Consider the following 24,279-nt stretch of genomic DNA (forward strand, 5'->3'; position numbering starts at 1 on the left):
TCTACTGAGGCCAACAGAGGAAGGATGTGGAGGGCTACTGTGACCAAAGCACATCTCACAAGGGACTCAGTTGCAGGTCTTGTACCCTCCTCCAGCAGTTTGGCTGGGATAGATGCCGACAAGTTTAGGAGATGGTTCCATTCATCAGTTACTGGTCAGTTTGGAGACTGCTGTTGTTTTGTTCTTGTTTTGGTGTGGGTTGCGGCCTACAGTAACCGTTGTGTTCAGCAAATATACAACAAGAAGTAGTTTTAAAAATATCTAAACAGAAAATAACTTATTGTAATTATGCTGCACGTAAAATTGCAATATCAAAAGTTATCATGATATCACCTTCTTTCCTGCTTTTTACATAAAATAAAAAAAATCACAAGTGAATCCTCAGCCTTATAACTTAAATTTGGTGTTTTTACAGAATGTCCTTCTTACGATCCAAGATGGCGCCATGCACTGTTCCCTCTAAACTGCGCGCGTGCGCAATTGCGCACTGCTGACACGGTCTCCGCGCTCAGAAAATCTGTGCTGCGCACAAAAAAATCGAACCGGAATTGAAAATAAAATAAACACACAACAATTTATTCTGCGCTATTTTTCAATGTGAGTCAGTGAGTGTGACCGGGGACGAGCTGCTCCAGCCAATTATGTGATTCACATACGTATTTGCGCAGCTTATCAACGTCATTAACAGGCTCCTCATGTCCCGCTACCAGAGGTTTAGCCGATGTGGCAGATGTGGAGTGAAAACTCGCTAATGATGCTAATGATGCTAATGATGCTAATGATGCTAATGATGCTAAGTGTTTAACCCCTTAACATTCCGACGGCCCGCCCTTGGTCGCACTGTTACGCACTGTTTTGCAGCAGTTTTGCGTTTTAAACATGACGAAACGGACAAAACAAAGGAAACACGCGACCGAGGACACTGTGGATGTTTGTACAAGTTAAACTAGAGGCATCTCGGACCCGGAGCGGTTCGTGGAACCGAGTGAAGATCTCATGGTGGACTGAGGAGCAGAGGAACTGATTTGATGGACTGGATGCTGTTCCTGATCGGTAAGTGTGGTTTATTCTGCTATTGACTTTATTATGGGTCAAATGTGTATTATGTGTAATCATTAGCATTAGCTAGTGCCAATCTGCCCCCCCCCCCCTGAAGTTGGTCCGAGCGGGACTCGATCCTCCAACCTCTCTCACAGAATGACTGTCACACTGTCACATGTACAGTGTATTTTTAATTTCCACTGTGTATTTGTTTACATTTTTAAGTGTGTGTGTGTTTGTTCACTGTTTGCCGTGTGTGGTTTGTAAATATATATTTATTTTGACCCATACCTCTTGTTTTGAATATATTTTATATACAAATACGCATTATATATTGTGTTTTGATATGATTTATAAATGTACAGTAATAGAGCAGCTGGGTGTGCAGATACAGATTCCTCTCAGTGTGTATTGGTCATTGAATACTGTCACTAGTTTATGAGTTGTAAAAATCAAGCAAAAGCTTCACACAATGGCTTATACTCATAATACAAGTCAGAGCTTTGTCATAAAAATGTTACGTGTGTTTTCAACATTGGAGTTTACAGTTGGCTTGGTTTGGCTGGAAGCTCATGTTTTGCCATAGTTAAAATGAAATATTTATACTTCCAATAGCATTAACATACTACACAGGTCATGAGCAAAATTTTTGACATTTTCATTGTATAAGTGGCTAAAGCACTTAATTAAAAGTCTTATAACAGAAATGTAAATGCGGTAATTTGATTATTTTAATAAACCATTTAACTTGGATGGATGTGATGCAGCATGACCACAGTGCGCAGGTCTGATGTTGCTCACAGTGGTCCATGGGAACGCTCAGGGAGTTTGTGTGTTTGCTCAGAATCGTGAAAAATTAGAGGGAACATTGGTGCCATGTATGGTTGCCATGGCATTCTATTGCTCTTTGTTGTGTTTGTTCTTGTGCATACATCATTTGTCAGCATGCTCTTGCAGTTACTGTCACTTTAAACAGTGCAAAACCTGTAGGTTAATTCCAGTTGTTTCTCTGCTCATACTGTATATTTTGTAGGCCATTTGTATATCATAGTCTGTTTTTAACCTGCATGCCCTTATTTGTATTTTAGCATAGTTTATATTATTTTTGTTTGTTCTAGCTTGTGAATTTTGTTCACTGATAATAGTAATAAAACGTATTCTGATTCTGTTTCTCAACACAAACTTCTATATAAATGGGACTTGCAAATATGTAACTCATTTTAGTGAACATATTTAAGTTGAATTCATATGCAACCATCACAGTATTGTTAAAAATTACTCTAAAATTCTTAGTCCTGTTGACATAATATGACCTTTTTTGCTGTTTTTATTTATTTATTTTTTGCTGTCTTTTGTGATGTTAAAGTTTAGAACTATGGTTTCATAATTAATCGGCTTGTTACTCATTTTACTGAAAAATCACACACATAGCTCACAACAATTTCATTTCATTTCATGAAATATTAAAATTTCCTTCATATGAGTTAAAAATCACTTTAAACCTCTTTGCCCAGATGACATGGTTGAATCTTATTTTGCCATGTTATTGATAAGACCTATTTTACACAATATTTCTATACATCCCTTTGAGGAGGAAGCTGAAGCCGCACGGCCTCATGTGTGACCTGCTGCTGAGGGCTTGGGAGATTTATGTTCCACATCCTCTCGTTAAATAAGCACCGAGGGCCCCCCAAAACAACATCTGCAAGCAATCTCCCGCGGCAACAACGCCCCCCAGCTCCCCCCCCTCCCCCATGCCACCCGTCCCCCCACTCACCCCCCTCCCCACTGCTCCAAAAAGTCGTGACCCCTCTGTAAGAAAATACAGGCATACAGGAAAAGTCATAGGCCATCATAAACTTTCCATGCAACAAGCAGGAAATGGATTAATCCATCTAATCGGGTCAAAGTTCAAACATTGGCAGCAAAATGTAGTTTGATGTAAAAAGGGAACATGAGATTGTTTTTAATGATATTTTATTTGGATATTTTGACATTTACAAACAAGCTCAGCTAAAAAATCAAAACACAAATGTTTGGGAAAAGAAAATGACGTCCGCAGTGATGCCTCTTGGCATGTTTACTCAGAAATGAGACTCTACCAGACTGCTTTTTATACAGATACCCAAGTGAACAAGAGGTGAACACATTTGCTAGTTTATATGCAATTAAAATGGTCCAGAATAAAAATGATTTATTTACAATACTTGACTTGATGTTTTTTCTAATGCGCATGCAGTCATATTCTGTTATACTAATAGTTCAGATATTGTTAATAGACTTTTCTTTAAAACTATGCATAAAAATTTGCATAAGAATTAGAAGTGAATATAAATATGGCACTATCTGATGCAGTCAGGGCCTAAAGGGGATTGTAAAAATTTACTGCCATAAATGAAGTAAACAAACAGGGCTCTAAATGTACACATTAGAGGACAGTTTCTTTATTTGCATAATAGTTTAACAGCAATAAAGATGTTGGTAACAATAGGGATATTGCAGCTGAAAGGACATTAATGACATCCACCATAAATCACACAATATAATTACATCTAAAATTAATTTGAGTAAATGACTTGTTTTTCTCTGTCTGCCATTAGACCTACTAATGCCCAAACAATACATGACCACCCAATGTATCTTTGGAGATGTTATACGCTTCCAGTTTTTCAGCCATTCTGTTTAAAAGCCTATTGTTAGATCTTAAAGGTACTGGTGGAGGATCTGCCACCTGCTTGTCTCCGTAGAACTATTCCTGCTCTATGTCCCACAATGTCCCAATGTATGGCTCAAATTTATATGCTTCTGTCTATTCAATTAGGCTACATGTGTTTTTATAGCTTCAAAAGACCTGAAATCAAGAATTATGTGAGCGTGCTTGCCTCTCCACAGATCTGACCTGTAACTAGGTCTGGAGATGCCACCATCATGACTCCAGATAGTAGACAGAAGATAGTAAAACATTACAGGCAAAGCAATAACATATCCACATACAAGGTCTCAAACCAAATGCTCCAGTTTGAATTCAACATTTATCAGTCAATTATAATTTTATACCAGATTTCTTTAAAAGATACAAAGCTAAAATATTCTGCTATCTCTTAAAGTAACAACAAAAGTATCTTAATCTGAGCAGCTCATTTGCAGCTGTTGTGCGCCACAGTTACCAGTAGATGGCATAGTTTTGTTTGGAGACTGTTGAACGTGCTTTGGCTGACGCACCTCGCTGCAAGTACATACACACATTATTTTCCTTTTTCATTTTAGACGATTTTGCTTGTCACTAATTAACATTGGAAACATGATTGTTCCTCGTGAAGACATAAGACCCATGAGCCTATTTCACATGGTAATTTTTGCACAGAAAACGTATTAAAACGGGATATTTGTAAGTTGACGTTGTAAATAAAAACACATTGAAATCACTGATGATGACGTCACGTGGTTTGTAAAAGCACGCGGCGAGAGCTCGTTTATCGGCTAATTCAAGCTAGCTCACACAGACACATTTAAAGAATATTTAAAGTAATATTTTCTGCAGCTGCTCGGTGGAGTCGGTGGTTACTTTTCCAGGAGCGCAAATGGAAAAATCACCCGAATCCATGTTACCCGATATGTCTTTTCTATTTAAGGAAAACGTGGTGTAATTTGGGAACGTTATAGGAGGAAATTGAATTAGCTCAACTGAAAAGGCAGGGGCGGTTGCTAATTTGCATGTGAGAAGAAGCAACTTTGTCTCCGGGTGTTTTGCTTGTAAAATGGAAGCTGGTGCCAGGTTATAATGCGTAATAATAGAGGATAAGTGTCTGTAAAACAAAAACATTAGGCTACTTTTGCAAATGGACGCGTTTATTCGCTGGGGGTCACGGGGTTAAGTAAAAGCGCCGAAGGGTCACTAAATCCAATGAAGGGTCTACCACCTGCTTGTTTCCATGGAGATGCTTTTATTACTTTGCTTAGAATGATCAATAATATGCCATTAATCTTATTTCCAGTGAGCAAATTACTTCAACAGGACAAGTTACTGGTCCGAGCTGTGGAGAGGAGAATAGAATAGGAGTAAGAATGCATTTTATAGGATATTTTTGAGCAATAAGTGAATATATGAAAGATAGATAAATTTAATGCCATACTGTAGATATCGGGCAAAGGGATCATATCTCCATGGAGACAAGCCCCTACCAGAAAAGTTGCTAATACATATGACCTGTAACATAATGAAAATATTAGGGTATCGTTAGGCTAAAAGCTGGACGTTTTTAAAAGTTATTAGGCTATTAAATGTAGGCTTGAATAGACCTACTTCCTAGTTGGCTCTGACCCGTTACGCCTGTACAGAGATGGTAACAGGTTTGTAGAAGTGAGGCTCGCGCGCTCAGAGAGGAAGGAGGCGGACGCTGGCACTGTATTCGCTTTCCAACCCCGGTCTGCGCACCGCTGTGACTGGATATGTGTTTTTAGAGCTATTAACACACGTGCTTCTACTTTATAGCATGTGAAAGGAGGACGCGCACACACACTCTCTTGGTAAAGCCTGCGGTGGTGGAGATGCCATGCCTCGGAACCACGGCGGAGATGAAGGCGGCAGCTGTTCTGGGCTCTGGATGAGGACTTCGCCGGGTAAAGATGTGGAGTCGGGGCGGAGGGTGACGATGATGAACAGCGCGGGAGACGGGTTGCTTTCCGCCTCCTCTGGCTCCTCGGCTGCAGGTGGAACGGGGTCCGACAGCCTGAGAGGGAAGCAAGGAGCGCGGCTGAGTCTCTTGGGCAAACCGCTCATCTACAGCGCACAGAGCGGCCGCAGGAACGTCCGATACCGCCGCCTCCAAAACTATCTGTACAACGTGCTGGAGCGACCACGAGCCTGGGCCTTCATATACCATGCCTTTGTGTAAGTTACTCTTGATTTGCATGTTTCTACCGGCGTTTCTGTGTTGTGTCTGAGTGCGGTAAACTTGCTGAACACCTGTTGATGCGGAGTTTTCTGAGCAAGGCATTTCCACAGCTCTAACTTAATGGTAACGAAATAACGGAAATCAACCCTAACACACGTGCTAGTGCAGAGTCAACGGCCAACATTGTCAGGCTACCTTCTTTCTGTTGACAGGCGAAGTATGATTTTATTTGAGTCAGTGGATTTGGAGTTTGTGTTGAAGTAGCCTGCAAATCATGGCTCTGCATTTGTGATTTCTTGTGTTAGGTTGTAACATTGATGTTTATGGAGTGAACTTGGTCAATTTGGCATATGGCTCAGTCTGATCAGTTACTCTGTTGTCACAAATTTGTAGCCACAACACCATTTTAAGCTGCAACATGAAACGTATTGTGCTTTTGTGCTATAAAGGGGTTACTGCACAAATGAAACTGAATTTTATGAAGTAATCTCCTTTTTGTGGTATTAGATTGTGCAGTTTAGGACATTACATTACAGTGTAACAGAAAATAAAGCACCATTTTTATCTGTTTTTAAAAAGCATAACACTAATGTGCCCCTAAGTATTAGTGAACTCATCATAGGTCTTAAATAAAGGTAAGTTCTGCTGTAGGCATAAAAGCAAGAAATGAACAAGTGCAAGTTAACAAGCTTTTTAATTTTCATAAAATATGTTACTACTGCTAGCATTACTACCGTTATATGTACTTTCATATTGGATTACTGAATCTCCTAAAGGTCATAAGACCTCTTGTTATGGCTTCCCCCAAGTTACAGGTCAGCTCTGTGGAGAGGTGACCCCACTCACAGTCAGAATGCATGTTTCCTGAACAATAAAACACTGATAATCGAATAGATACAAGATAGATTATTTTAATGCCATACTGAAAAGATTTCACGCAAAGCAATAACATCTCCATGGAAATTTGGCAGTAATAGTTGCCCTGCAAAGTAACTGACTGACCCCCTACCAGAAAAGTTGCACAGTGGACCTTTTTATGGCTTCTCGCAGTTCTTACATTTCATATCCCGCCGTGTGCATCTGTTGTGCCAGCCTCACAACTGTCTGACAGAGGAAGGAAGTGGGGACACATGGTGACAGAGAGAGCCAGGGCTGGTAGTATGTGGGCGGGCCTATTGTCAGAACGCTGTGTATTTCAATGAGCATCTATTAAGTGCCTGTACAACATTTTAGTTACAAAAGGTCAATGCTAGCCTCTGCAGATGAGGTCTTTTTGTTCTGTCTGACATATAAGTGTTGTATTTGTGTATGCATTTGATTTAAAAAATATAGCAATTTAGCCTCCACTCACAAGGGTCAAATACTACTGCCAGTGCAAAGTCAGAGTCAGTGAGGGCATCCAATAACCTGTGCCAAATCAAAATGTAAATTATTTCACATATTGAGGCAGGCACTGCAAGACAGAGGAAAATAACTGTCTGTACATAATTTGATTTAAAGATTCAGTACATAACTTCACAGGCTGTCTCCATGGAGATGTCATTGCTTTGCCTGGAATGTTCCAGAGTATGGTATTCAATGACAGGTGCTTTTATTGCTTAAAATAGCCTGAGAAACATGCTTTCTTACTGTGAGTGGGCACCATGGTGGCATCACCTGCCTGTTTTTATAGATATACATGAGTTTAATGCCATACTGTGGAACATTCCAGTGCAGCTAAAAATGTTGTGACAAACAACCCCTGTATCCAGCTTTCACTCACCTAACTCCCATACATGCATGGATCAAATCAAAACAAGAAAAAAGCATTTATCATTAGAGTGTAATGTTTAGAGTCAGGGCAAAGCAGGATATTTTTGCCAACAAGTAGTTCATTTCAGATTTGACCTTAACCTCAACCTTAACAATTATTCATGTCACTTGCTCATTATCTCACCCACTTATCTCAAGCAGAAACACTCTGATTTGTTTAACAAAGTATATGAGCTGCACAGACAATGAGAAGACAAGCAGTGTCTCTGTGAGAAAATTTTCAGTTTGATGAATTGTAGCACCTTCAAAATACTTCTGACAATATTGAAGTCATTATATCTTATCCTAAGGTCTAATTTTAGATGTTTATAATGGGAAAAATGTTTTATTGTCTCCCATTATTTTTATATTGGCCTGGGCGCGGTCAAATAGTTATATAAAGTTGCAATAATTGTTATATAATGTAATTAACTGATATAGAGTTCAACTACGATTTGAAACAGTGAAACATATTTGTACATATAATCTAGTAACGATAACATGTTTGTAAGGCAGACTACTTCAGGATTTAAACCCACAACCTTATCAACTAAAAAGAGGAGGACTTGTCACTCTTGTCAGTTTTATTTTCTTACTTTTTATGTCTTACAATAAACATTCTCACGTTGGGTTGGGAGATATTGGCCAAAATTAAATACCTTGATATTTTTGTGATATCCCGATGACTATTTCAGCAATCCTTTCAAAATATGCCTGTAAACGTCTTGATTGAGGTTCAGGTATCCCATACAAAGTGATATATATAATATATAAAACAATCATAGTGTTATTTCACTTTCCATGTTTTTGCCTCTAATGCAGTGTCTCAAGCTTAGCAGAAGTAGATTTTTACTATAACTTTCTTGCATTCTTCTGTGCAAATAATAGTTATAGTGTTGTGAACTGTGTGAACCCTTTGCTTATCCCTGTGTGACGAATGTGGTGACGGTCACTGGCTTTCAAAGTTAGAGTTGTTCTGCTGAGTGCGCATATTTAGCATTGACAGCCTCACAGTTGCAGTTAGTGTGGATGAAATAAAGCCCTAACCCTTACGACAAAACTCACGAACAAACCAATGGAGTCTCATTATATTTTAGAAAGTTTGTGCAGCCAATCCCTATAGTAAGTGATGAATAGTGTTCTCTGTCTACCTGAGAGGCCAGACTGCAATAGAAAAGGTTTGTAATAGGTACAATTTTCAGCAGAAATATCAGACACAACTATGTTTGTTCATAATTCATCTTGAGAAAACAAGCAGATTAAGACTCAGATATGGGATACTGGCAAACACAGCTGTATTTTACATCTTGAAGCTTAAATATTGCATACAATGGTTATTAGAAGTCTGATAAGATATAGATGATAAACGATAATATTTAAACTAAATTATGACCCTGACACAATAACCCTAAAGCAGGATGTACAAAATTGTAAAAAAAAAAAAAAAAGAGCTGCAATAAATAAATAGCAGAATGAAACATTTTAGTACTTAGTTTGTATCTACAATGAGTTATTCAACCTTTTACAGCTCAAATCTTATCGTAGTACAGAAAAATGACAGAAAAGATTTCCACTATTAAAAGGTAAAAATACCCACAATAAATTTTGCCCCCAAAAATGGTTGTTGCATCCTTCATTTACTGAATGATAAGTCAATACAGTAATTATTTTTGACAGGCCTAGTCATTATAATTTAAAATGTTAAGATATGCATGTTTAGTATCATACAATACAATGCAATATATTTTTCCATTACAATCAAATGTGTATTTTTACAATGTTTTTTCTTGTTTCTGTTTATGATAACTTATTTTGCATTAATAGTGATACATATGGCAACTCCTGACATCTCTGACATCTGAAATTCAACCTTTTGGAATGCATGTTTTGGAGATTTCTCATTTGCTTTTCAAATCAAAATTTTACTTCTCTTCGTCCACAATGTCATTTTAAGAGCTCACGTTAGATTAGTGACATCCTTTCTAAATAAAACCACCTGTCATCATTGGGAAAAAAAAATCAATATTTAAGTCATGTTCACGTATTTGAGTCATGTCCTGAAAGGCTGGCCGAGTGTCTGTCCCATGTTCACCCATTCCTATTACCCAATGAGCTGATAATATCTAAAAATGTCACATATATTGTACAGATATATTTCAGACATTTATATATTGTTATTTTATTGCATAAAATTATACTTTTCTTCTGAAATTTGAACAGTTCTTCTGGGGACTGGTGTTGTGGATTAGCCTAGGCTATAAACATCTGTCCAGTTTCAAATATACAATAACATTAAATATCTTTTGCTTTTGAATTTTTTAAGTAAGAATTGAGCTGCCAGTCCACTGTAACAGAAATGATGAAATCATAGTCATTGCATTGTACTTCTGAATGCCTATATTGACGTTGTCCTTGTACATTCACAAAGATTAATCTCATAAATCCCATAATATTTTTCCATTCTTGTGATTCAATTTGCTTTTGTGATTGAGATTGGAGAGCGATTCTTTTATCCCATTATTTGTGTATCTTTGCATTGGATAAATTGTCAAAGTCGGTAAGAGCTGTTTGGATAACTTGGAAGTTCAATTTCACCTTCCACTGGTTTCGGCTTCCAGTAGCGAAATAAAAAGCCTCTTTGCTTATCTCACATCAGGGGCAGGTCAGAGGGGCAAGCATTCTCTGGAGCAGGGACAGCAGTCACCAGCACTTTCATGTTCATGCCTACAGAAACATGTAATTTTCAATCTTTAAATGATAATTTTATTGTTACTTGTCCTCAGTCATCCAGATATGATCCATAGCAAAAGAAAAATGTAATTCTGTCAACTGGACAAAAGATATAGAGTGAAGATATTTCGCTTCTTCATTTCTGGTCAGATTGCTGGTGGACACAGCCTTATGTTTGTCTGAAGGGAGGAGCTAACTACACTGAAACTAGACAGAAAACGGGTTCACCCAAAAGATGAAGCCCTGAGCCACAAACAAACCAATGTGGTCTACTCCATTCATTGTAGTGAAGACAAAACAGCCAGTCTATAAGAGAATGCACCAACAGCTCAGGACCCCAGTCAGCCGTACATCTCCATCGCAAAACCACTAACCACTCCTTTGAAGATAGTGAGGTACAGATCTTAGCCAAAGAAAAGAAATGGTTTGAGGAGGAACTTAAAGAAGCATTTTTTTGTTAGGAAAGACCTTGTTCCTCTGTATTAAAATAAAAATGGTAATCAAATGAATTCATTCTTTGACTTTTAAATGATACTAAAACCCTACACATCAAATCTAGGGGGCTGCCTGGAATGCTCCATGGCATTAAACGTAAAGTTAAAGTTATATCTATCTCTAATGATTCAATTCCAAATGTGTTTTTGTTGCTTAAGAGTTGCCTCCTCAAAGATGTGGCCTGAAACTTTGTGACTTCATTTAAGTCTAATACCATACTGTGGAACATTCAAGAAGAAGAAGACAAACAGGAGGCTGACCCTCTACTAAAAAGTTATATAGTGTACCTTTTAAACAGTCACTCTTAACATGCCTGCTCTACTTGCTCCTGCCTACAGCATGTTTTAGCACACACATGCTACCATTATGATATTATATATTATTCCACATTCGCTCTGAGCCTGTCTTTGTGCTGGTGTAACTCTGGTGCCTGGGGTCTCTGTCTGTCCTCCTCCTCTCTGCCTCGCACTCACAGAGCTGCCATTCAGCTCACCTCTGGATTAACACAGCCTTATCCTCGCAAGTATGTCCAGGGAAGGTGAACAAACATGGACCGACACTTTTTTAACTCCAGAATGTAGACAGCAAGATTAATTTATAGATTTCTTTAGGTGCACTTTGTAACTTTTCTGGTGGAGGGATACGCAGTTACAGTTATATTTTTACATCTTTGCAAACGCATATGCAATATTTGTAACTTGAATAAGTAATAAATACAGAAACAGTTAATTAACACGTTTAAAAGGGAGTTACATTTATTTTACTTCTGGCCCTTTGACGGCAGCCATTTTGCTGATGTGGCCCTCGGTGAAAATGTGTTTGACACCCCTGCATTAAACCTATCCAATGTTTGTTAACAACTACATGTGTTGTATTGTATTGCTCAAAAATGCCTTGAAAATATGTTCTTACTGAAAACTGAGTCACCTCTTTCTCCACAGATCTGACCTGTAACTTGGGCATGCTTGTGTTCATGCTGATATACGTTTAATGACATACTGTACATGCCAACATTCCAGGCAAAGCAATAATATCACAAGCAAGTGGTGGGCCCTCCAGCAGAAAAAAATTAATAGCGCACATTTAAAGATATTAGCAAGTAGTTTCTTGCACTGGAGGAAATAGTGCAGTTTAATTTTATATGAATTTACTAAGTTATAGAAATTATCGCTAAAATGTGTTTCAGATGTAGCCCAACATATGAAGCCAGTTTTGTTAATTAGCATTCACATTCCAATAAAAGATGCTTATATTGACATTAACATAAATGGAAAAAGTTACTTTTTACAGTCTATCGCTCAAGTAACAAAACTTCAAGTCAGTATATTTAAGTTCAAACAAAACACATTTTCAGCTGGTAATCATATCTTGTCAATATTCAGTTTAATCCCACTCGCCTCTCAGATGCAGAGAGACCGGTATAGTTGAAGAGAACATCATGAATAAGTATAACGTTTTATGCAATTAAACAAAATGTACCACAGTTGTCTACCCTTATTGTCTACCCTCCTACCGTGATAAACTGTATTATTTTTATTGCCCCATGCCCCAAAATGTATCAATCAAACATCGTTAAAAGTAGTTTTGACATTTTGATTTCATATGACAACCAAAAAACGATAGCACAAAGCTTCATCTCACTTTTAGAGCTGGTTGTCTGCAAACCGAAGGGTGTGGAGACACTAGTGACAAGAACCCATTGCTCTGCACTTTTAATCTTTGCTCCTCTTTATTGTTACAAATGCTTGAGTTTATGGGGTGCATTTGAATGGCAGTAACAGGCACAATAAAACATTTAGTAGGAGGCATTGGAGTAAGTTATCTCTCTACTGATGATAAGAATGACTGATATGAAGGACCGATGCGAAGGAACGATGCAATGAATGATCGATTCAACGGGCCAATACGAAGGACATATATATGCATGTATATGTGTGTCTATATATATATATATATATAATATATATATATATATATATATAGACACACATATACATGCAATATGCTGGGTTTCAGATGGCGTCACAACATTCTATAGACCAATAAAATGCAAATCTTTGTTGTAATACAGTGAGTTCTTGGGTCTATTCTCTAATAGAAATGATCAGGTTCAACATTTGTAGATTTAAATCTGACTCTTGCCCCCCATCTGGGAGTATGACATTATACATCATCATTTTAGAACCTGAAAAGTACCAATTGTCCCTTGTTAACATTATGTTTGCATACCTCTGTCACATCTGCTCCCTGTGTCATACCAAGAGGTAAAATTACTACACCAAAATTTAAAAAGTAAGCAAGACTTTGAGTAAAATCATGAATAAAATTATGTTAACTAAGCCTTTGTTAAATGAGTAGTCAAAGTACTGTATTTACTTGAACTTCTTGTGTGGGGACTGGTGTCTGCTTAGGGGTGTGATATGTCTGGTAGTGCATGGGGACACAGTAAGCTAACAGTGTGTGAGCGAATGGAAAGAAGCTTCTTATAAACAGCCGGCGACACGCTGTAAACAAAGAGGACCTGTTGGTAGAGCAGAGAGGACAGAGGAGCGGGACATGAACCAGAGGTGTGATGGCTCGTACAGTTACAGGGGCTGATTTTTCCATGTAATAAAGTACATTTTGCAAAAGCAGCTCTCAGGGTCAAAATGAGACCACTGCGTGCTTTTGTATCTAATTATAAAGCGTTTTTTTTTATTGTCTGCAAACCAAAAAGTAAGGCTGGTGTACTGTTAGCAACTTGTTATTTGTTAGTTTTTCAGTGACAACAATACTCCACACTGGGTTCTGAAAGTTGTGAAAAGCACTTAACTCGTCATATTGAATAATTAGAATGACAGGAATGCATGAGGAAACTGAGGAAGAAGTTTGGACTGCTGCACCCTATTAAAAATAAACTAGTTGTTTTTAAGACGGTAAACATCTAGTACAGTACCTTTAAAGATCCTCAAAATTGATTGAACACAGCAATGATAATTTTACAATATTTGTGGCAAAAAAGTACATATAGTTGATCCTTTTATAGAGAACTTCTTTAGAAATATGAAACTGAAGACTTTTTCTCCAATAGTTGTTGTTGGGTATAACTTAACTTTCTAACTTAACCTACGCCCCCAGTTTCTGAGAATAACGCTTGTCTCTAAACTCCTAAAAATGACATTGATCAACCAAAAGGGAATTGCATTGTGAAATGTTGCTAAACTGTATTTCCAGTGAAAACATGACAAAGCCCTAAAGATTGTGACTCACTGCAGCTCTGGAAGGGTGTTTTTTTTAGGCTCCTCCTCGTCTCACAGTCTGACAGCTCCAATAGATTTATCCCCCCTCCCAGGACTCCCCTGCCCCTCTGCACCTATCTGTACCCATTTGCACCCTCCTTTACCATCATCAAGTCTCTCCCATCACTGAGGGACTGAGATATAGTGGGGGTGGGATGTTAGCAAGTGGTTTTATTTTCATTGTTAATAGAAAAGGAAAAAAAACAGAAAAAGGTGGCTTGCCCTCTCCAGGTGGTCCCCGCCTCAAGTGGAGGAGTTCAATTAAGTCATAAGTGAGGGAAGGATGGAGCGTGAGATTGACAGGTGGATTGGTGCAACATCTGCAGTGATGCAGACGCTGTATCAGATAGTTATGGTGAAGAAGGAGCTGAGTCAAAAGGCAAAGCTCTCGATTTATCAGTCAGTCTATATTCCCAGGTTCCAATGATATTCAATATTATATTGAATCATTTGATACAGGTGTTGGCGTCATATGCACTTGTCCATTCATGTGCTGTGTTGTATTCTAACAGAGATGAGTTTTAGCTTTCAGTCACTTAATCAAATGCACTCGTAATTCACGTGCCACACTCGATAAACTGGATCTTTTTTTTCAGACTTTATCTGATTGGTCAGACAAAGGAGGAAAAGAAAAGAAATAATTCAAATAAATATAATAGTGGATTTTCTCTAGCACCCTTTTTTTGAGTATATTATAAAAAAAATATTCTACTTTAAAAGCACAAGATTTAATCTTACTGAATAAAAATTCTGAGGTGTAAATCATTGAACCAAATGAACTACAACACTTCACTTTACAATGGTTGTATTGTAATTTATTAAAATGTGATGTTTCATGTTAATATCAAGTGTTTATATTTTGCTCATACTAGAAACAAATAACATGAGAATTTTTTTTTTTCCTGCACCTCAAAACATATCAAATAGAATCAATATCGCGAATCATGTATCGAGATACATATTGAATTGTGGGAAAACTGCATCCCTTGTTCCTACTCTCACCTATGATCATGAGCTTTGGATTGTGACTGAAAGGACAAGATCGCGGATGCCTCCTAGAGAGGTTTTCCGGGCATGTTCCACTGAGTAGAGACACCGGGGAAGACCCTTTTGGCTTTGACTTACTATACTAAGTATAATAATAATAATAATAATAATAATGCATGTTTTTGTGCTTTTCAAGACCCTCAAAGTTTATTACCATTCACACCCCTCATCGGAAAAGAAATCTGTCTGTAATACTATGGTTGTGATATCTGTACATTGAGTGGCCTTTGTAGCCTAATAGTTATTTTAGTAAATTGCTGCAAATTGGCCAAGGTGAATTTTAGACTCATAGGCAAGGCAAGTTTGTTTGTATAGTAGAATTCATACACAAAGTAATTCAAAGTGCTTTACAGAATAAGAAAGACATTAGAATCGCAATACAAACAAATCAAAACATAAATAATTATCATAAAATTTACATTAAAACAGAAGAGTGCAGAATAAAAACCTTTCAGTCATATACACAGCTAAACAGAACCGTTTTGAGCCTGGAATTAAACATAGTAGAGGCCTGTCTCTCACATCGTCAGGAAGACTGTTCCAGGTTTTAGTTGCATAAAACTGAAATGTTAATTCCCCATGTTTAGTCCTGACTCTGGACACCAGCAGGTGGCTGGTCCCTGAAGTCCTCAGAGTGTGAGATGGTTCATGTGGCACTTACATGTTGGAGATGTACTTTGTTGCTGGGCCATAAAGAGACTTGTACACAAGCAGAGCTACTTTAAACTTTATTCTCTGAGCCACAGGAAGCCACTGCAGAAACCTGAGCACAGGACTTATGTGCTCATACTTCCTAGTTCTAGTCTGCACCCGAGCAGTAACATTCTGGATGTACTGCAGCTGTCTTAACATTTGTTTGGAGAGGCCAGTGAGCAGGCCGTTACAGTAGTCTAACCTACTGGAGAAAAATGTGAGGATAAGTCTCACCAAGGCTGGTTTTGACAATATACCCTTATAGTCAACTTTATTAATTAGATGTTTAAACTTTGAAAGCCTATATATCGAAAGACTTAATTTTACCCATACCCCTGTCAAAATTAGGATCTGATTCTGAGCTCAAGTCACAGAGCATAGTCCTCCTTTTAACAACACATAAAATCTTCCCTACATTTTACATTGAGATTTCACATGGAACTTTATTTTTGTCCAAAATTTGCCTAATTTCTTTAAATGCATTGAAGTAACCCCTGCATCTCTATGTAGACTGTCTGGGTGTGTGTCTATGTAAATCAGTGAGTTTGATTTCAGCCAATCAGAGCTCTCGGGACAGACCAGTGCCCGGTGTCATGTGGCCGATATTTTGTTTACTTAGAAGGAGTTTCTTTGTGCTGCATTTGTTTGTGGAGATGCTCTTTGTGTAAAAAACAAAAGAGAAGAATGGAGGAGAGGACACACCTGTACAGAAGCATTGTGGGTAATGTGCTTGATGTACTGTAAAAGATAATGTGATCAGAGATCGCACTTGTTGCGCATTGAAAGCCTGACTTTGATGTTGATTCAACACAAAAAGATGTATGATATTGTAATTTTGATATAACCTCAATTTATTTACAAATGCATACTTGCATCTTTGGAAAATGTAATAGTGTTTTATTGCCATTAATATAACAAATGTAGAAAGGAAACCATATTATTCAAATAAAACAAAAATATTGAAATGTTAAAGAGTGCACTGCGTAACTTTTCCACCATCTGCTTGTTTCTATGGAGGTGTTAAGACTTTTCCTAAAATGTTCCACAGTATGGCATTAAAGTTATCTATGACTGCCACTACAGAGACAAACAGGTGATGCCAACAGGCCAAGTTACAGGTGAGATCTTTGGAGAGGACAAGATTCTATCCGGACCACAACCTAGGGGTAAATTGTACACCATTTTTAACACTGCAGTTGTTGATCTGTAATTTAAGTTATACCTTTGAGATGAAACAAACATGAAAGCAAACATGAATAATTTTAGCTTGGTGGTCCTTGAGTCACAATATCACAATGAAATAAACAGAAGCTGACAGGAGGCAAACAGACTGACAATCACACCTGTTCAAACACTGTCCGCTGCTCAATCATCATTAGCACTGTAACTGTCAATGGACTATCTCATTATGCAACACAAACACAAGCAGTTTACAGGGAGAAAGTTTGTGAAGGACTAAGAAGACAATACTGTTCACCAAAATGAGTGCATGAAGGTATAAACATTTTTATTAGTAACCACAAGCCTGTTCCAGTCATACATCTGACATAACTAATTGTAAGAATATTTTACAAAATCAATGATCAAATCATCGTTGATATTGAAAAAAAAACACATAAGTAGAACAAATGTATTCAAAATTTGACATTTCATAAATGTTCTTCTTGATCCATGATGGAACCAGTTTAGACCACAAATTATATTATAGAAACCAATATTTAAAGTTGAAGATTATATTGTATTGTCTAATACAGGGCAATTAGTGTATCTAAATTAGAATAGATTTTAGTATAACAGCACTATTCACTTAATTACTGTATATTAGTAATTAGTAATGGCAAATTATTTGAAAATAAAATATATACCTGTTGGAACATGTTATTCTTGCTAAAGGTTTGGATCTGTTTATTTATTTGTATAATTTGTTTTATTATTTATGCTGCAGACCAAGGGACAAAATATATAAACTGAATGAATACTCTTGTGCAAAGGCTTTCGGCTAGTGGTGCCTATGGGTTCTCCACTTACACACTGCAAAGCCTCACCTTCTGATGACTTATTATTTTTGTTCTATTTCCACTCATTTGTTGGACAGGTTGCACTCTACACAACAACACACTCTGAGTCACTTGTATATTGTGAGAAAAGCACCTATTTCTTGGACACTCCAACAATTTCTTTCTCTGTATCACTTCCCAATCCCAGTGTGGATTGTAGCCCTCACTTTGGTCTCGATAGAAAATATAGCATCATGTGGAGAGCTCTAGCTCATTCTTGATTGTACAAAGTCATCACCTCTGTGCATGCCTCTGCTCTTCGCTGTCCCCTGTGGCCACTCCACACAGCACTGCTTGTTTGCATTTCCATCATTGATGTGGCTGTGTTAGCACTGCACCAAGCCTATGGCTGTACAGCAGTGGTGTCCCATAGCACCAGTACATACAGTACATTAAAACATATTCAGATATGTATATAATATGTGTATAATAAGATATAACTACACGTAACACATAAACATGGCTTATGATCATTTGTTGTCTATGGAAAGTTGAGACAATGTGCGCTGTTTCAATAAAAATATCCATAATTTAATACAGAAAACATATGATTTTGTATTGACTCTTCAGTTTAACCCTGCAATCAAATGTTAGCGGTCAGTCTTATTTGTAAATGTAGTATTCTGCCTGTGGGGTTTTAAAACTACATTTTAACACAAAAGCCAAAATCTGCATTTTTTTAAACGTAATACCATGACTTTTGCCTTGACATTTTCTGTGTAACTGCGGTAATACCCTGCAGTTTGGATGACCTACCATTACCCTGTGCTGTCCTCTCCAATGGGGTTATAATGTGATTTTGGTCCCATTGCTTGCCCCTCAAAATGGACTACACAGATGCTCGCCTTAAGGGAGTCATCTGTGAGGGACCCACCCATCTCAGCGTCTTCTGCCTCTAATGTAAGTGTTACTAGGGCAAATTGAAGCCTAATGTCTGGTTTTATCCACTGGCGTCTGTGGAGCTTACCAATAAGTTATGCAAAGCAAGCACACAGAAATACTTATGTGAGCAAAACAAGCCACGTCTTTGAAAATGTTTCTCGAATCTCGAAGTGAAAAAGGCCTCATGTTGCCATAGTAATGCTGAATTTGGCCAAAAAACAAGATTTCCTGGATGGATTCTTGACTGGACTATGTAAAAATACACAGGAGAGAGGGGTGTTGTGAGAGTTTAGTCATGAGCTGGTGCACTTGCCTGCTGGCGGAGCTGTCACTACTGTGGCCAGTAGTTAGTCATGGCTCATACAAGCCCCTGCCCAGCTATATTTAGACAGAGATACTGTAGGGAGGCTGAGGGGGCTAAGCTATACCCACCTTAGCATAAAGTCTTGCATGTGTGTTTTTTTTTTTAGTTTTTTTTAATGCACTTGGATCATATCAAATTTTAGTCATATCAAGATGCATTTGTTTGGTCTGTGTAGCATGATTCTGATGATTGTCTGGTGATATTATCAATGGGCAGATCATTATTAAGATTAAAATGGCTAGTTATGTTTTTGATCGATATTGATTTGATTCTGTGATAGCTTATTAGTATATTCTAATAAGCAGTGAGCAGCTGTAACTCCCTGGATCATGTTGTGGACTTAATCTAGAGGAAAATTGTTGATCTTCTCTTAGCCATTCACTAAAGTCCTAGAAAGAGTGCAGGTTTTGGGTTGTGCTCTTGGCCTCCTGGTGTGGAAACGCTGGAGGACAGTGCATGACCCCTGACCCCTCTGCCTTTCCCCAGAGGGAGCAGAGTGCCCCCCCAACACACACACACACACACACACACGCACATGCACATTCACACACGCATACACACAACACACATGCACACCCGAGTGACTGTGAGTGAGGAAGTGTGCTCGTCTCTGGTTTCTCTCTTGTGGTGGTTCTAGACTTCCTGTTTTGTGCTCCAGTGTAGAAGAAAGTAAACCTTATTTTGGGTTTTAGGTCAGTGCAGTCCAGTTCAGTTGTAATCTACTTTTTAATCAAGTATTATAGTAATATTAATTAGCATAATTTTGACATGAGATCTGATTCATTTCAGCCATATTTCTGGTGAGTCAATTTGGTGGTGTTTTCACTATAGCCAAGTCTTACACTGAAGTGCGGGCGTGTCTTACATAAACCCTACAGTCTGAACAATGACAATCTAGACCAGTGTTATGATCGAGCTCTGCCAGAGTTAGGGGAACTAACAAAAAATAAAATGTTAAAATGGTATAAATAAAGTTGTAATTTAATGCACAGGAATGTAAAAGATAAGTTAACCAAAGTGAGACTAGTGAGAATATGTACATAAAAATAACCAACTAAACTAGAAAACCACAAAAACTATGAGCGTCTCAATAACAACAAGTCACAAAGGCCTATCAACAGAACCGATTGACAAACAAACATGAGAGACACATAACATACAAATAAACAAACAGTAAATTGATGTCTCAAACACAAAGTCTAATACATATAACAAACAAGAGACATGGGCTCAATTGTCCTTCCTTTTTCTTTGCCTTGACTTTAGAGAGCTACGTAACGAGCTACGTGGTCAACAATAAGGACCAAGGTGAGGAGCAGTCAGAAGGAGGTGGTTTTGTTGGATCAGTATCCTCCTAAACAGCTGTTCAGATAAAACTACACCACCCAGAAAACAGACTACAACAAGTACACCTTCCACTATTGCACTGAGTTTTATGAGAATTATTTAAACCTTTCAGTCTTTACAGTCAATGTTTTCATCATACTTGAGTGAAAGTACTGCTGTTAAATAAAGAGCTGTGCTAAACCTGAACACGTGATCTCTGAAAAGTTTGACATCAACCACCTCCAATGAGATATAACCACAAGCACGGAGCAGGTTCTCCAGACTCACCATCAACAGCACATTCCTCTGTCACAGAACAAATATATCACACTGAGTCCGGTCCTACTGACAGCAGCTGACCGCATCAGCCACACAAGGAGCCAGCTGTTTTTCAGGTTTATATCTTATGCAACGGAGCCATGTGATTTTATGTCTCTTTTCCGTAGAATGTAAATAAATCTGCATTAAACACATTATAACATCAAACTGGCTCTGTAGTAGTTATGCTTAATATGTTGTAAAGTAGGGTTTATGTATGTAGAAGAATATATTTAATAATCTGATGCAGTGGATAATTTATAAATGAGTATTTGGAAACTTTTTGTTTGTTTGATTTGCAGATGGGGCCAGCAGCCTTGAGCGGATATAAATAGGGAAGGTGGCTGCAGGTGACACACAGAATTGGCAAAGTGGGAGCTTGATGCACCACTCAGGGGCCAGTAAGCAGCAGGCAACCTGGGGCAGGTGGAAAAACTGTCCTCCAATCCACAGAAAGGGCTCACACAGCCAGGAACACATGGAGGAAGGGATTCAACCATACACAAAAACGTAACACATTAGGGGTTGTAACAGTTACATCTGAAACGTGGTCTTCTTTAGAGATAGATCAAAATAGGTTCTCGGCTATAGACCCTAAATTGCCAGAATAGCGTAATATCTTTCGTTTCGCACTGCGGTAAATGTGACTATACTACTCAATTAGAGGCTTGTTGTGAAACAGGGCTGTGAAAGTCTAAAAACAACAACAATTATACTTTTCTTATAGTGAACTGTTTTTGGAAATTAGGTTATAGCAATTTCTTTCCATGCAATTTGGTAAAAATGATCAAAATCCCTAACTACGTATCACCCTCAAAATATTATCAAAAAAAGTTTATCAATAATCTTGTTTTGAGGTAGACCCTACCAAAATGATCTGTACCATACTCTCCTGTGGAAATTCTCATCTCCTTTTCCTAGTTTACCTTTTTGTGCACAGTGGATTTACAGTCGGTTCATGACACCAATGTGAGCTTAAAATGTGCCAAAAATAGATCTTTTGAATCAAGATAAAAGCATGTAAACCACAACATGTTTTGTAATGCAATAGACTCTGTTAAGTTGGAGCTGAGGATTCTGTCTAGCCTAAATTGAAGCCCCTATTACGGCCACAGTGCCTGTCTCGAAGTGCTTACCCGTATCATTATTTCTCATGTGTTGGAGAGGTAGTGATGCTTTTTCTCCTTTTCTTGTTTGATGTGCTGAGGTGAGAGCTTTAGCCGCGACACTGCTCGGTTAGCGCTTTCTTATGGCTGATTGTCAGAACAAATTAAGATGCTTTTGAGTTCACTCCAGGCCAATCTCTTTTGTCACGAGCAGAGATGGAGAGGACCATTCTGTGCATGTGGCTCTGACATCAAAAGCACTTTACTTTGAAAAGTTGAATTGTAAAGCTGTATGTGACATCTATGGACACAGTCGCTTTAGGTTTCAATTTTTAATAATGTTTTTCCCTTACAATCTAATTTTGTGATAGCATTACCACAAACAATGGAGATAACATTATATGTAAACAGTGCTATGTAATATAAGGATTTATCCACAGTGGACGTATTGATTAGTTGTGACAATAAACTGGTATTATGAAAGTTCTCCCCTACATCATGACATATGATAGCAGGATGGAAAATCACATTTGCCCATCTATTTTTCAGCATCTTTATTAGTTTATTATTTTAATGTGCCTATGCATTCATAAGCAGTAACACTGAATTGTGGGTCATTTTAAAGAGTACAAAGTTCAGATGCTACTGAGCGGTACTGGGAATATTTTATTGGCCTGTCACGATAACAAATTTTGAAGTATGATACATCACGTAAAAAAACATAATTGATAAACGATAATATTGAAAGTAGTTTATGCCACTGACACAAGAACCCTAAAGCAGAATTATAAGCCCAAAAAACTATTCCAAATGTAAAGTATAGCTAAAAAACACAAAATGCAATAAATAAAGGCAGACTGAAACTCTTTAGTGATAATTTTGAATCTATAATAAGCCATACAAGTAATTTATTAAATCCTTTACAGCTCAAATCGCATTGTAGAACAGAAAAAAAAAATATATAAAAAATTCCACACTAATATTAAGAAAAGGTCCCCACGCACGCTACCCCAATATTGACCACAAAAATGATTGTTTTATCTAACATATATATCTATCATGACAGACCTAAATATATGGGTAGAAAATATATTTCAGTTCAAACTTGCACACGCACCACATTACCATATTATAGTTGGGACTAAACCTGGAACTAAACTACAACTAGACCAAGACAGAACAGGACCAAGCCAAGACAAGATTGAAAACTAGGGCTGCACAGTTTCGGGGGAAAAAAATATTTGCAAGTATTCTGACAAGTATTTCAGTTAGATTTGTGATGGATGTTTTAAAAGTTATTACATTTAAAAGTATTAAAAGTAAACAACTCCAGGAGCATTAACATTTGAGAGAAAACTGAAAAATGAACTGATAAACTATTGCAAGAATCCCATACATTTCAGAATCATAACATGTTTGTAAAGGTCTAAACCACAGGTACAACAAGATATTTCTCTAAGCAGCCTTTGTTGTTTGATAACTGCACCACTCAAACTGTGATTTAGATTTGATTGGAGTGTATTTTTTATTCCTAATGAGTGCAACCTAAGTCACAAAGCACCAGCTGTCCTTTAAAAGCTATACTCAAACTTTTGAAATATGTAGCAATTAGCTACTATAGCAAACATTTATCAGTGTCTGACTTGTCGATAATTGTATTGCATCACCTTACACTCAGAATATGTGCAGCTGAAGACTTTTACTATATTTACCTTGAGTTGGCATTCGTCACGTCATAAATAGCTTGTTAGGAAGCTTAACATTTATGTAGGGGGAATTCTCTGTGCTAGTTGAAACCTAGACATTCAAAAAGGACTCATCACTTTGACAGGTGTTATTCAGTGTAGGTAATAACTGCAATAATTACTATATCGACTCATTTTTATGGGGCAGTATTCATCATGGGTACTTTTTCTTTGTACTAGTGGGAGGAATTTTTCTTTTTTGTACAGCGAGAAGATTTGAGCTGTGGAAATATAAATACGTTTTATGACTTGTTATAGATGCAAACTGACTACAAAAGTGTTTCTGCCATTTATTTATTAATGCAGTTATTACCGTTTAACATCTATATTGTCTTCAGCAATTTATCACACTTCAAACTTTGTTATCATGGCCAACCCGAGTGTAGGTTCTCTGATGAAGATGATTGTGGAAATTCATGTGTTGACTGACTTTCACACAGGCTCTTGATTTAATGTCTTGAATGGCGCTTATGGTTGGCACACACTGTCACCTGTTTGTTTATTGTGGCCT

The 24,279-nt window shown here is 37.7% G+C and overlaps 2 protein-coding genes across 5 annotated transcripts in view; one reads left to right on the plus strand and one right to left on the minus strand.

Annotated features, from left to right (window-relative positions):
- LOC117371522 (ras and Rab interactor 2-like) overlaps nt 1-24,279 on the minus strand; it is a 268,922-nt gene that overhangs the window by 73,120 nt on the left and 171,523 nt on the right. The window lies entirely within an intron of this gene.
- The window catches only part of kcnq5b (potassium voltage-gated channel, KQT-like subfamily, member 5b), a 145,847-nt gene continuing 126,998 nt past the window's right edge, over nt 5,431-24,279 (plus strand). The window contains exon 1 of one of the 4 annotated variants that reach the window (XM_055224923.1): nt 5,431-5,932. In XM_055224923.1, the coding sequence (XP_055080898.1) occupies nt 5,595-5,932 (338 nt within the window). In that variant the 5' untranslated portion in view covers nt 5,431-5,594. The remainder of the gene's footprint in view (nt 5,933-24,279) is intronic. The other 3 variants (XM_055224935.1, XM_055224926.1, XM_055224931.1) reach the window with 3 other exon arrangements.

Source organism: Periophthalmus magnuspinnatus, chromosome 1, assembly GCF_009829125.3.
Source record: "Periophthalmus magnuspinnatus isolate fPerMag1 chromosome 1, fPerMag1.2.pri, whole genome shotgun sequence".
Classification (NCBI taxonomy): Eukaryota; Metazoa; Chordata; class Actinopteri; order Gobiiformes; family Gobiidae; genus Periophthalmus; species Periophthalmus magnuspinnatus.